Source organism: Phocoena sinus, chromosome 13 (assembly GCF_008692025.1).
Source record: "Phocoena sinus isolate mPhoSin1 chromosome 13, mPhoSin1.pri, whole genome shotgun sequence".
Classification (NCBI taxonomy): Eukaryota; Metazoa; Chordata; class Mammalia; order Artiodactyla; family Phocoenidae; genus Phocoena; species Phocoena sinus.
In genome coordinates this window covers 34,643,731-34,656,967 of record NC_045775.1, presented here as the reverse complement: position 1 = coordinate 34,656,967, position 13,237 = coordinate 34,643,731, and the positions used below count along the sequence as shown (strand labels likewise).

General features: G+C 41.9%; 1 protein-coding gene and 1 non-coding gene across 3 annotated transcripts; one reads left to right on the top strand and one right to left on the bottom strand.

Moving 5' to 3' along the window:
* The first annotated feature begins 1,158 nt into the window (after nucleotides 1-1,158).
* On the top strand, nucleotides 1,159-11,994 carry LOC116764742 (cytochrome c oxidase subunit 7A-related protein, mitochondrial). Of its 2 annotated transcripts, none has more exons than XM_032653619.1 (3): nucleotides 1,159-1,317; nucleotides 9,444-9,575; nucleotides 11,046-11,952. In XM_032653619.1, exons 1-3 carry the CDS (start codon nucleotides 1,246-1,248, stop codon nucleotides 11,055-11,057), a joined length of 216 nt encoding a protein of 71 aa, XP_032509510.1. In that variant the 5' UTR covers nucleotides 1,159-1,245; the 3' UTR covers nucleotides 11,058-11,952. The 2 variants fall into 2 exon arrangements, with proteins under 2 accessions (XP_032509510.1, XP_032509509.1); XM_032653618.1 differs by having other exon boundaries at nucleotides 1,161-1,317; nucleotides 11,075-11,994.
* LOC116764831 lies at nucleotides 6,153-6,259 on the bottom strand. The gene has a single exon (XR_004353040.1). It is a non-coding gene; the product is annotated as a U6 spliceosomal RNA (small nuclear RNA).
* Nucleotides 11,995-13,237: the final 1,243 nt, after the last annotated feature.

The window sequence follows — 13,237 nt, the reverse complement described above, 5'->3', positions numbered from 1 at the left end:
ATCCTCTGTGCCGCAACTAAGACCCGACACAGCCTAAAATAAGTGAATAAATAATAAGTAAATCTTAAAAAAAAAAGAGCCAGTGCTTTCTTTCTAAAAAAAAAAAATTAAAAAAAACGAACTATAAATGCACCTGTAATATGCTTATGAAAACCTCTGGTTAGATGATAAAGCCAAGAAAAGCTTTGCTCCATTCCAGGAGGTAGGAAATTAGTATACTCCTTTTACACAGTACCTGGCACATAGTGGAGATTCAAAAAACATTTTTAGATTGAACTGAAGTGGATAGTACCATAACTGAAAGTGGTAGTCCTGATCTTTCAGGCTCAACGTCCAGATTTTTCAAGTATTTCTAGTCCACCTCCCCTCCACTCCCCACCTCATCTATCTCGAAGGGCAGAGACCAGGAAAAGGATGGGCAATCAGTTCCCACAAAGCTCAAGTACGAGTAAAAATCAGTTCTGAGAACTGTGCAAAATATATGTCCTTGTGCCTGAAGTTCAAAGGGCACGATGTATTTCCTCTACGAAAAGCCCAGAGGCTATCTTTATATATTATTGGGGCGAAAATCCTAACAGCCCTCAGTAACAAACAGCTTGCAGCAGGTGTTTCCAATTTTTCTTATTTGCTCCCCCGACTCCTAGATTGCCAGAGAAGCCTGGTCGACGGATCCATACTCCTGAGCCCACCGAGCGAGAGTAGGACGCTTCACGAGGTGACCTAGGTTTGGGAGGAGTTAAGTTTGGGAAAGGGAGAGACGCCTTTAAGACAACTACCAGGTGGCGGCCCCACAGCACCCGCTCTCTGGGAGGGAAAGAGCGGACTCACCCCGCCCAGCCCCTCCCCTCCCGCCCTAGGCCCCGCCCCGAGCTCGCCCCCTCAACCCCGGCAAGTCCTTCAGCCTCCCGCATGATCGGCAGGGCGCTTGCGCAATTCTTAGGGCGTCTTGGTACTGCCCGAATCTAAACGTGATGGAAAGAGGCAGGCTCGTATTCCCTACACACCGCGCTACAGAGGCTTTCCGCGCTGCCCTAGAACTTGTTTTGCCTTTTTGGCCCTGAGAACCTGGCTTCTCATTCCATTATGTGGCTTAAGAGGGCATATTTTAAATTAGGCGATCCCCGGGCAGCCCGCCTTTTGGCGCAGGGTCCTTGGGCTGAGTCTTCGGCAGACACCCGGGAAAGCGGGGTCCTTCTCTGGGGCGGTCGCGCGGGCGGTGGCTCCCTGAAGTCGACGCCGGGCAACATGTATTATAAGTTTAGTAGCTTCACGCAGAAACTGACGGGAGCGTGGGCTTCCGACGCTTATATCCCTCAGGTACGGGTAGCGCCGCGCCGGTTCGGACAGGAGAAGTGGCGGCCCGAGTCTGCGCCTGGCAGTCTCAGCGCCGGAGCCAGGCGAGGCTTCTGCCCGCGCTTCGGTTTAGTTGGTCCCTTACCTCTTGTCACGCACTTGCCGTGGCCATGGAGGCTCCTAATTCTGTAGCTGCTGCCCGGCGAGGCTGGCCTGGTGTGGAAGTTGGGCCTGGCACTCAGCAGCGGTCAAGGTGACCCCTGAGGTCGTTGCTGGTGGCTCGTGAGGTCGGCGGGGCCCAGAATGTGACCCGACCGAGTCCGAAGTTTGGCCTTGTTCTTTCTTTAAGGAAGTCCAGCTTTCAGTCTCCTCAATGCCCCATTGTCATCCTCCTGCCTCAGCCCAAAAGACAGCCTCATCCAAGCACCAGATTTGGGAGCTGGGATGATGGTACCAGCGGAAGCCATAGGGGCGGAAGGGGCTGTGTGATCAGAATTAGAAGACTTAAAGAGTTAATTCAAATGTTTGGGTGAGTCTTCGTAGTTAACGTGCAAAGAGCTGACATTTTTCCAGCTGTAAAATGGTCGATGGTTGCTCTTGAGTGGTCTGAAAAGTATTGCAACTTCACTCAGATTTTGCCAATTGGATTATCAGTCTTCAGCTTGTAGTGTAGAGATGAAAAACTTTAGAGTCCCAGACTCTTAATTTGGGCTCAAATCCTGGTTTCGCTGCTTTAATTTTATGACCTTGATCAAGTTAATTCATTGTGAGCTCAGTTTCCTTTAGGGCAGCTGGAGTACAGATTAAAAGAGATGTGTGTCATGTGACTAGCAATCGTTGGCAGGTGGCTATTACTGGATAAGTGGTAGCTATTCTCGAGAAGCTAAGTCTGAGATACCATCATTTTCATTCTCAGTCCTCAGGGTAGGTAGGGAAGGGTTGATGAGATATGCAGTTGGAAAACTGGACTGGAACAATAAGGACCCCAGGTGGGGTGTAAAGAATGCTCCATTGTTGTTACCTTTTCTTTCTTCTGTGAAACAGGGCAACTTGCTCAAGGGGAAGGATGTTTAAGGATGATTTCAATCTAAGATTAGATGTGCTGTTAACTAGGATAGGGAGGGCAAGAAAAAGAGCACGTTTTTGGGGGGTGTGGGGTTGGGGAGGAAGGGTCCAGGTTTATAAATATTGAGCTCGTGATGAGATGTCATGTCTGATTGCAGCTGGATTTATGAATAAGGAGTTTAATAGATCTAGGTGTCTTCAGCCCGTAGGTGGTAGTAGAAGCTGTGGTGGGGGAGATCATCCAGGGAGCAAGCACATGGGGAAGAAAGATGGAGTTACGATTAGATTACAGAAACAGGAAGGGAGAGTAGAGGAGGAAAATTTATCATAAGAACAATCCAGGATTAGAAGGGAAAGCAGCGTGGTGTCGTTGAAACCAAATTGGTAGCGAGGTCTAAAGAAGGAATTGACAACAGTGACTTATCTTACAGATTATAAGAAATAGCTATTTCTATTATATTTGCTTCTATAAAGAAGCAGGTACTCTTAAAACATAAAGGTGTGTATTTTTCAGCACATTTTTGACAAACACACTCTGTAACCCACACCCTTATTAACATATACAATATTACATCACTCCTAGGAAGTTCCTTTTTACTATTGCCCTGTCAGTCCATGTTCATCTTCCTATTCATATTTTTATCACTATAAATAGTTTTACCTGTTTTTGAATTTCGTATAAACGGAACCACACAGTACTGTTTTGTATAAGCCTTCTATTTCTCAATATTTTTGAGGTTCGTTCATGTTATGTGTATTAGTAGTTGGTTTCTTTTATTGCAGTATAGGATTTCATTGTATGAATATATCACAATTGATATATTCCATTGGTGGTTGTAGAATTCCTTTCAATAGAGTTTTAGCATAATCTAGATTTTGTTATCTAGTAAGAAAATGTGAAATTTTAAACTAAAACGGACACATCTTGAAATTAATTGGCACTTAGAGCGGATATTACCCCAAGATGAATTTGGTACAGAGAGGGATTAAAGATTTCTAGCTCCACTTGAATTGTGTTTCTCTTGAGAATTTGGACTTCTTAATTACTTAAGGATTTCTTAAGTTATGTTGAAAGAAGTGATATTATGTAGGCTTTATATGAATTGCAGATTTCGGAGTGATTGTGGCAGGTATCCCCAAACCAAGGGTTCTGACTGGTAATCAGGAGTACTTCAATTTTTCCTTTCTTGGAAACTTTTAAAATGTTAGCATACTGTAAAATGTAGGTGTTTGTAACTTTCAGTATTATGTAAAGTGAATAATCTAACATGCATTGAGTAACCTTATATGGAAAAGCTAGTTCTCTAACAATAGTACAGGTAGAGATTTATAAATCAATCTGATGGCAAGTAATTGTCGGGAGGGTATTTTCCAGTGGTTGAGTGAAGAGCATTTTGCTTACCTTTCTGTGTCCTTTGTCAAAAATAAATTGAGGCCAATAAGCATATGAAAAGATGTTTGACATCATAAGTCATTAGGGTAATACTAATCAAAACCACAAGGAGATACCACTTCACACCTGCTAAAACAAAAAAGACAACAGGTGTTGGTGAGAATGTGGAGAAACTGGAACCATACTACATTGTGGGGGGAATTTAAAATGGTACAGCCTCTTTGGAAAACAGTTTGGCATTTTCTAAAAAAGTGAAACATAATTTTACCGTATGATCCAGCAGTTCCTCTCCTAGTTAAGATGGCAGGATATTCTACATTAAGGGAACTGCGAGAGTGAAGGAGGAGAGGGGGGCTGCAGGGGGAATCATTGAGTAGGTAAGTTTAGCTGTGGTGGATGGAGGTAGATCATGAAGGGCCTAGGATGGTAGGACTTAATTTTGTGAGAAATGAATAGGAATTTACAAAGCAACTTGATGCTGAAAGTTGTGGTAGAGTCTTGTCCAGAGGTTGAAACAGGGGCATGGCCTGCCTCTTCCCTTTAGTTTCATGAAAGGTTTATGATGGAGGAGTACGTATCATAACCAGAGCAATGCTTTGAAAAGATAATCTGACTGGGAGAGACCAGTGCCAGGGATGCCTGTTATACCCATAAAAGAGTTCAGGGTCTTCTCAGTAAGAATGGAGAAAGAGTCAGAGGCTGGAGATGAGTACTTAGCGCCCGGTGAAGGAGATTTTGTTAATGAGGAAGGAGGACTCCAAGATGACTGGGTAATGGGAGGATGGTGGTGTTTTCCCCAGAAACAGGGAGCTCCTGAGTAGGCTTGTGAGAAACTGGGTGAATTTTGGATTCACTGAGTGTGAAATGTCAGGGAAACATGGAGGTGGTGGTACCTAGCTGGCAATTGGAAATGAAAGGACTTGATCACTGCAGATTGAAACTTGTTTGTAGTCCTGAATCAGAATGAAAGATTCGTAAGTTTCTATCATTTAAAAATTAAAGCATTTTTGGGATAATTCTCTTATTTCTCCACCCTTCTTCCTCCTCCTCCCCAAAGTTAAAAGGTAGAAGGAAAGGGGAAACTTTGGGCCAGTCAATTTTGAGGTGAAAAAAAAATCATGTTTACTTTTCTCTCTTAAAATTTGGAGCAGCTAAAGTAGACTAGGAAGAACTCAGCTACTAAACGTGGTAAAACAGTTGAATGGCTCTTAATCAGTTGTAGAGGTAGTGATTGTGTAAACAGTGAAGAGATTTGATACTCAGCGAAACCTGTGATTTCCACTTGGTCTACAGTCCCCCTTTTTTTTTTTTTTTTTTTTTTCTGTACGCCGTCCTCTCACTGTTCCCGCCTCTCCCGTTGCGGAGCACAGGCTCCGGACGCGCAGGCTCAGCGGCCACGGCTCACGGGCCCAGGAGCTCCGCAGCACGTGGGATCCTCCCGGACCAGGGCACGAAACCATGTCCCCTGCATCGACAGGCGGACTCCCAACCACTGTGCCACCAGGGAAGCCCCATCCTCTGTTTTAACACAATTACTGGTTGCTGCATTAAGAGTAGACTGTAGGGCAGCAAGGATGGAATAAAATCAGGATGACCAGTTAGGAGGCTGTTTTAAAAATCTAGGAGTTTGGACCAGAATGTGGATTGGTGAAGATAGGTGAGAAGTGGTCAGATTCTAAATATAATTTGAAGGTAGAGCCAAAAGGATTTTCAAATGTGTGAGTGAGAGATATTAAGAACAATTTCAAGGTTTTTGGCCCAAGTACCTGGAAAGATGGCGTTATCATTTATTGTGATGAGGAGGGGCATATTTGAGGCTCATAATTCCTCTAGGTTGGGGCATCCGTGGCCCTGGAAGGAGGCCTAGGCGAAGGGATTTGCTGTAGATCCCTTCCTGTAAATATAGCTTCCTGGTCTACTCTTGAGAACCCTAGTGCTAGTCTTATCTAGCTGCCTTGAAACACTGGAAACCTTGACTGCTCTCATATTGTTAGGAGGTTTAATTATGCCTAGGGTGAAGTACCTTAGCACCATTTGGATTCTTTTTACCTGTGGGGCCGAGACAGCTGATTACTGATGGTGTGGTGTAATAAACATGTGTGGGTTTGAATCCCATCTTACTTATGACTTTTTTTTTTTTTTTTTTTTTTTTTGCGGTACGTGGGCCTCTCACTGTGTGGCCTCTCCCGTTGCGGAGCACAGGCTCCGGACGCGCAGGCTCAGCGGCCATGGCTCACGGGCCCAGCCGCTCCGCGGCATGTGGGATCTTCCCAGACCGGGGCACAAACCTGCGTCCCCTGCATCGGCAGGCGGACTCTCAACCACTGCGCCACCAGGGAAGCCCAGAACCATTTTTTTGTTTTAGATTCCATATATATGTGTTAGCATACAGTAGTTGTTTAAAAATATGGAACACTTTACGAATTTGCGTGTCATCCTTGCTCAGGGGCCATGCTAATCTTCTCTGTATCGTTCCGGTTTTAGTATATGTGCTGCCGAAGCGAGCACACTTAGGACATTTCTGAGCTTTGTTTTAATCATCTGTAACATGGGCTGGTAATAATTTATGGGGTTGATGTGAAGAGTAGATTTCGTTGTGAAGATTGTTTAGGAACCTGAAAAAAAAGTTTATTATAAGTGAAAAAAGTAGAATGTGGGGTTTTGCACTGTGACTATAAAGATTAAAATATGCCTATGGGGCTTCCCTGGTGGCGCAGTGGTTGAGAGTCCACCTGCCGATGCAGGGGACGCCAGTTCGTGCCCCGGTCCAGGAAGATCCCACATGCCGCGGAGCGGCTGGGCCCGTGAGCCATGGCCGCTGAGCCTGTGCTCCGCAACGGGAGAGGCCACAACAGTGAGGGGCCCACGTACCGCAAAAAAAAAAAAAATATATATATGCCTATGAAAAGATTGGAGGAGAATATACAATTCATAATAACTGATGGGATAAGATAATGGGATTATAGGTAACTTTAAAATTTGATATTCTAAACTTTTACAGTATTATAAATGGAAATATGGAATTATTTTAAACTGTTCAGATGGTTGATAACTCCTGTTTTGAGATGATCTTGTTCGAAAACTTTGCTATAGTTTTGAATCACTTAACAGGTAAACAAATACAAAGCAACTAGGTATAATCCCATCTAAAAATGCTCTCACATTAGTCCTGTCAAAACATGAATTTAATTTCAAACCAGTTTTGGAGTTGCTTGGTAGGAAGGGTTTTAAAATTTTTGCATTCAAGGGAAAATGATCATAAGGAGAAAATACAAAGAGCTCACAGAATGATGAGAGTGTCTAAAATTCTCCAGTTTAAAGAGAGAACTTTCTTATAGCCTTGTTATCTCAGTAGCTGGAGCCCCGGTTCTGTCTCTGACTCCTAAGTCTCTGTTATATTCCAAAGGTAGACTAACAGCTTACTAAGCAGACTTTCTCTTCAAATGGATTGTTGTTTTTGAGCAGTAGTTGACGAGAGGTAGCAGGGGCAGGTAGGTACTTAAATGCCAGGGTTCTGGACTTGAGAGAGGCTTGAGTTCCCACACTTGGCTCTTTTTGTTATGGAGTCTCAGGCAAGTCACCCTCTCTGATCCAGTTTTCTCCTCTGTAAAAAGGGAAAGGTAACATCTCCCTAGGATTGCTGTAATGATGCGTATGAAATGCTTAACATGATGCTGGGCACATAACAAGAGCTTGGTGGATATTAGCTGCTATTATTCCATAACACTGATATCCATAATGGCAGAGATTGAATGTGTCCTATATATTTTCAGTATAGAGTAATTACTCAGTAAAATATGTTGAATGAGTGAAAGAACAGAAAAAAAGGCCGTGATTCTTTCCCATTTATGGGACTGGATTAGAAGAAATAGAAACCAAAATTACTTTAATGCCTTTTTGTTGCTCTGTTGATCCCAGTGCCTGCCTGGTGGGAGTAACATTGAGGTTTTCAATATGTGATATTTAGAATAGGTCTCTTGTCTATTATAGGTAAAGTTAGATTTTTTTGAAGAGATCAAGTACAATCTGACAACTCTTATTAATTTGAGCAAAGGATTTCCTTTTTCGTCTGTAAAAATAGAAGAGGCTGAGCTTTCTTTGCTAACTTTAAGATTTTATTTTTCTGAGTTAGAATTTAATATAAAAGGATGTGATTTTATTGATTTGTAACTAAGTTCCTTAGTGTGATCTGTAGGTTGTTTTGGAGAATCATTTATCTATCTGCCACTGTAGGTTTACTCCATCAGATAGAAACCCAGAGTTCCCTTTAGGTTCTTTTTTTTTTAAACAGCTTTGTTGAGATGTAATTCACATACCATACATTTACTCATTTAAAATATACGATTAAATGGTTTTTAGCGTATTCACAGACAATGTGCAACCATTACCATATTAATTTTAGAGCATTTTTATCACCTCAGAAAGAAAGCTATACCTTTCAGCTATCACCTTCCTCTTCCTTAACACCACCGCCCGCCCCTCCTCCCCTGTCCCTTAGCAGCCACTAATTTACTTTCTGTCTCTGTAAATATCCCTATTCTGGACTTTCATATATTTGTGGTCTTTTGTGACTGACTGCTTCTACTTAGCGTACTGTTTTTTTTTGTTTCTTTCGGTACGCGGGCCTCTCACTGTTGTGGCCTCTCCCGTTGCGGAGCACAGGCTCCAGACGCGCAGGCTCAGCGGCCATGGCTCACGGGCCCAGCCGCTTCGCGGCATGTGGGATCTTCCCAGACCGGGGCACGAACCCGTGTCCCCTGCATCGGCAGGCGGACTCTCAACCACTGTGCCACCAGGGAAGCCCAGCGTACTGTTTTTAAGGTTTATCCATATTGTAGCATGTATCAGCACTTCATTTTTCTCCCCCCTTAGATTCTTTTTAAGACTGTGTGTTTGTCCTTCCTTTCTCTGTCACATGTGGCTGAGGCAGCTGCTGAGCCCCTGAATCTCATTCAGCTTACGTTTATTGAATGCCTGCTGTGTCCCAGCACATGCTACTTCACGCAGTCCTTTCAGTGGTAGACACTCTCTGTGTATGTAGTACATGTGTATTGTCGTACACACGTCACAATGAGAACACTGAGTTTTCCTTTTTTATTTTTACAGTGTATGTTTTTTAACTTACAGATTTATTAATGCCAGAAAGTTCAGTTGCTCTGATGTAATTGTTTTGTTTTGTTTTCTGGTCCTGAAAGACAGCTCTCTTCCCATTACAGGCTCTTCCAGATTGAGATATTTCTTTACTGTGTGTCTGGAAAGTTTCTGAAGTCCACTTTGAGATTCCATGTTGGTACACCTACTCACCCAGAGGAGAAAAGGGACAGCCAGGTTTCTTTTGAAATTTAACCCAAAGTTCATATAGATGATAAATGTTTTATTGGTTTGATGAGAAGATAGACACAGTGGGTTTATCTGGAAGCTTAGATTGGGCCTTTGTTGTGATTTGCTTCTCCCCCATCTGCCTCCCCCACCTTAACCAGCAAGAGAATTCTTGACTGTGTTTGCTCTGGAAATGGGCGCTAGGGTGTTTTAGGGACTTTAAACCTAAATGCTTTGTAATGCAGAGTTGGGGACTTTCCTTCTCTCTTGTGTGGTGGAATCACTGACTCCACTCTTCTGGACAGCCTTCTGGAAAGGCTTGTTCACATGCCCAGACATACTTTCAACTTGACCTTTTCCTTTTTTCCTGCAGGGATTAAGGCCTGTGGTTTCCACAGAAGCACCGCCTATCATATTTGCCACACCAACTAAACTGAGTTCCAATTCTACCGCATATGATTATGCTGGGAAAAATAAAGTTCCAGAGCTGCAGAAGTTTTTCCAGGTGAGAGAAGACACTAGAACAGTGAAGGCTGTGAAGTAAATAGAGCTAAAAAAACCCTACAAAATGGAGTCTTAATCTAGTTTGCTACTCACTTCCCTGTTTTTCCTTAAGTAGAATTCTCTTGATTTTAGTTTAAGCCATAAACTGGTAGAACTTCATGTAGGTAGAAACTGATAAAAGAGGAGAGGGTGATTAATTTCCTCATCAGTATTTAAGGTTATGCAGATTTTTAAATTGCATATGTAGCTGTTGATCATCTATTGGATGGAGGAAGCAATAGCATATATAATATATAATAATACTGTGAATAATCCAGTATATATTAGGCTTTGTGACACATGCAGTGACTTTTGGCAACAACTTTTCTTCTAGTTGTTTTTTGCTTGCTTGATATTAAAATTCACTGAACTGTTGCTAGAAGTGGAGGAGGCTCTCTTGGGTTTGCTGATTAGCAGAGAAGCTAGGATTGGACTTAAAAATATGATTAATGTTAATCTACCTGCAGATAATTGAGAGGTCAGTGACTCGACTGTATCTCAGGTATCGTGGGAGTGGCAATAGCTGTTACTGCTGTTGCTGGAAGGTAGCTTCCCCCTCCTCAAAAATATGTCCAGATTTAGGACCAGCTTGGGGACTTTTGATCAGTTTAATGTCTTTTTTTTTTTTTTTTTTTTTTTTTTGCGGTACGCGGGCCTCTCACTGTTGTGGCCTCTCCCGTTGCGGAGCACAGGCTCAGTGGCCATGGCTCACGGGCCTAGCCGCTCCGCAGCATGTGGGATCCTCCCGGACCGGGGCATGAACCCGTGTCCCCTGCATCTGCAGGCGGACTCTCAATCACTGTGCCACCAGGGAAGCCCAGTTTAATCTCTTTTAATCTGATAACTCAGACTTGAGTGGGCATTTGGGGTCTTGAGTTGCTGTGGGGAGGGATTTTGGAGACTGTGCAAAACAATGGATTAAACATTTTATGGAGTCTCATTATTAAATAGGGGTTTAGCAGCTTAATAGAAAGAAGGTAGTTGAGTACAAAATGGACATGAACCTGTTAACTGACCTGGTGTGCTTAGACTTAGTCCACTAATGATCAGAAGTCAGACTAAAAAGAAAAAAAAAAAAAAAAAAAAAAGTCAGACTAAATGTAGAGCATTTCTTATGCCTACAGGTCTTTGATTAGCTGCTGATTACCTTTGCCTTTAAAGAAAATTCACCAGTGCTCCTTTTGTAATTAAGCAATATATGATAAATTCCTTAGAAATGTGGAATTTGTTGCGCACATGTTCCTGAGGCTGCATTTTGGAGAATGACTTTGGACTTACAAACTTTAGCTACATTAGTAAGAAATACACCAGTATTTCAGTTAGCATTCTAGTAGATTTGGGCTTTTTCCAGTGCAGTGGGTTGATGGATTAGTTATAAAGTAGAGGCATTTGTTCTATATTAGCCTAAATTGTAAAATCTTTTTCTTACCAGCCATATCCTTGATAATTCTTTCTTTCAAGAAATCCGACGGTGTGCCCATCCACCTGAAACGAGGCTTGCCTGACCAAATGCTTTACCGGACAACCATGGCGCTGACTGTGGGAGGGACCATCTACTGCCTGATCGCCCTCTACATGGCATCACAGCCCAGAAACAAATGAGTTAGGCTGCAGAGGACTGGTTTGCTTTTTAGCATAAATCCTTTGAATTTTCATTATTTCTGTAAAAAAAAATTTTTTTTTTTAACTTTAATGGCCTACTTAACATTCTTTAAGAAAAACAAATTAAGACAGTATATTGGTTTGTTATGAAATGCACATGGCCTGGCAGAGCTCATTCGACAGATAAAACTATTGTTTAAAGAAATGCTGCTGCTCTCTGCATTTGGGCTTCTGATTTACCTGGAGGTTCTGAATGAAGGTTACACACAGTCTCATTATGGCAGTCTGTGCTGAGGTCCTTAGGGACTTTTGGTGGAGTTTTGAGCTTGGGATGGAGAAGCCTTTTTGGATTTGGATGTGACTGAGGAAGGAAAACAAGCTAAGGCCAGGCACATGAGATGAGAGATTTTGAGTTAGTCGTCACCTTGGGGATTTTTCCATCCTGCAGTAAAATGCTAATAGAGATTATTTGCAGTCTGCCTCTGTTCATTGGGCAGTTTGTTTCAAAGGGTTATTTGCGTCATCTCAGATCTTTAGTGAAATTTTATGTGTAATTGCTATGTATTTATTCCACCATGGGAACAGAGAACACGTGTTTAGTGTTGCACTTTAGACCAATGTCTGTTTTATTAATACAGCTGTGACACAGATTCTCCTTTACCTTTTAAAAATGTTATGGCTTTAAATTACGATTTATTTTAATTGTGGAATAAATACATGAATGAAAAAAATCTCAAGTTTGAAGTCCTTTTAAATAAGCTTTCAAAATAGTTTCAGAACGTACCAGAGGCATCTTAAACCCGAGTCTAATCTCTTTCTTTTTAATTAGACACTAGATAATCTTTACAAAACGGTTCCTCAAAGTCAAGTAACAGGAGGCGAATGGCATATTCATGATTACCGTATGCTTCCTTATAAGAAACTGCCTTACCCCTTAGTGAAATGTGCATGTAGCACACAGTTCATTTAGACAGTAATTTCCTGTGTTGTCACAATTGGTGGACTTCACATACCCTGTATTAATGCTGGAAAAAGGTGGAATTTTATTATATAAAGTGGTGGTCTGTATTTTGCCATAGCAAAGAACAGTAACCTCTTACTGAAGATAAAATATGGTGTGTGAAAACAGTCAGTATCATTCTCACAGGCTAGGAAACCCTTGTCTGTACAAGTCTAAACTTCCTTGGTATTTCCCCCAAGTTTTTATTTTGAAAAACTTCAGAATACAGAAAGATTTTAAGAACAGAACAATATATCCCTGTATGTTCTTCACTTAGATCACCAGTTATCAATATATCGTCCACTTTGCTTTTTCTTGCTCTCTCAAACACAGGCACACATAATGAATGTATGTACATAATACACACACACACACACACACACACACACACACACATATTTGGTTTTTGCTGAATCATTTAAGATTAAGCTATGGAATTGTAGTTCAGCCATAAATACTTTAGCCAGTATCTCCTAAAAATAAGGACGTTTAGTTGTCATGTCCCTTTAGTCTCCTTTTATCAAGAAGAGTCCCCACTGTCCTCCATGACATTGACCTATTTGAAAAATTCAGGGTAGTGTTTTGTAGAACATCCTTCGGTTTGGATTTGTCTTACTGTCTCATGATTGGATTCAGGTTGAGCAGTTTAGTCAGGAATTCTCTGTATATGGTGTGGTGTTCTTATTGTATCAGGTGGCACTTGGTACCAGTTCGTCCCATTATTGGAGAGTTGAAGTTGGTTAACTTAATTAAGATGTTGTCTGCCTTGTAAAGATACCCTTTCCCCTTTGTAATTAATAAGTAATCTGTAGGGTGATATTTGAGACTGGGAATATCATGTCCTCAGTGGTTTTGTACCCAGTGTTAGTGTTCCTTGGTGATTCCTGATGGAATAATTTATTACTAAGGTGGTTGTAAAAAAAGTGATTTTCTAATTATTATTGTTGATGTATCTCAGTGAAGAGGAGTACTCCCCTTTTAAGAGGTTTTAGTGTAATTTTCTCATTCAAGGTAATAACCAC

What these genes read in the sequence shown, in the direction of transcription:
- LOC116764742 (XM_032653618.1), top strand. Translation starts at nt 1,246, where the DNA reads ATGTATTATAAGTTTAGTAGCTTCACGCAGAAACTGACGGGAGCGTGG. An exon ending in CCGACGCTTATATCCCTCAG is followed by an intron (nt 1,318 to 9,443) that starts GTACGGGTAGCG and finishes TTTTTCCTGCAG; the next exon opens with GGATTAAGGCCTGTGGTTTC. An exon ending in AGCTGCAGAAGTTTTTCCAG is followed by an intron (nt 9,576 to 11,074) that starts GTGAGAGAAGAC and finishes CTTTCTTTCAAG; the next exon opens with AAATCCGACGGTGTGCCCAT.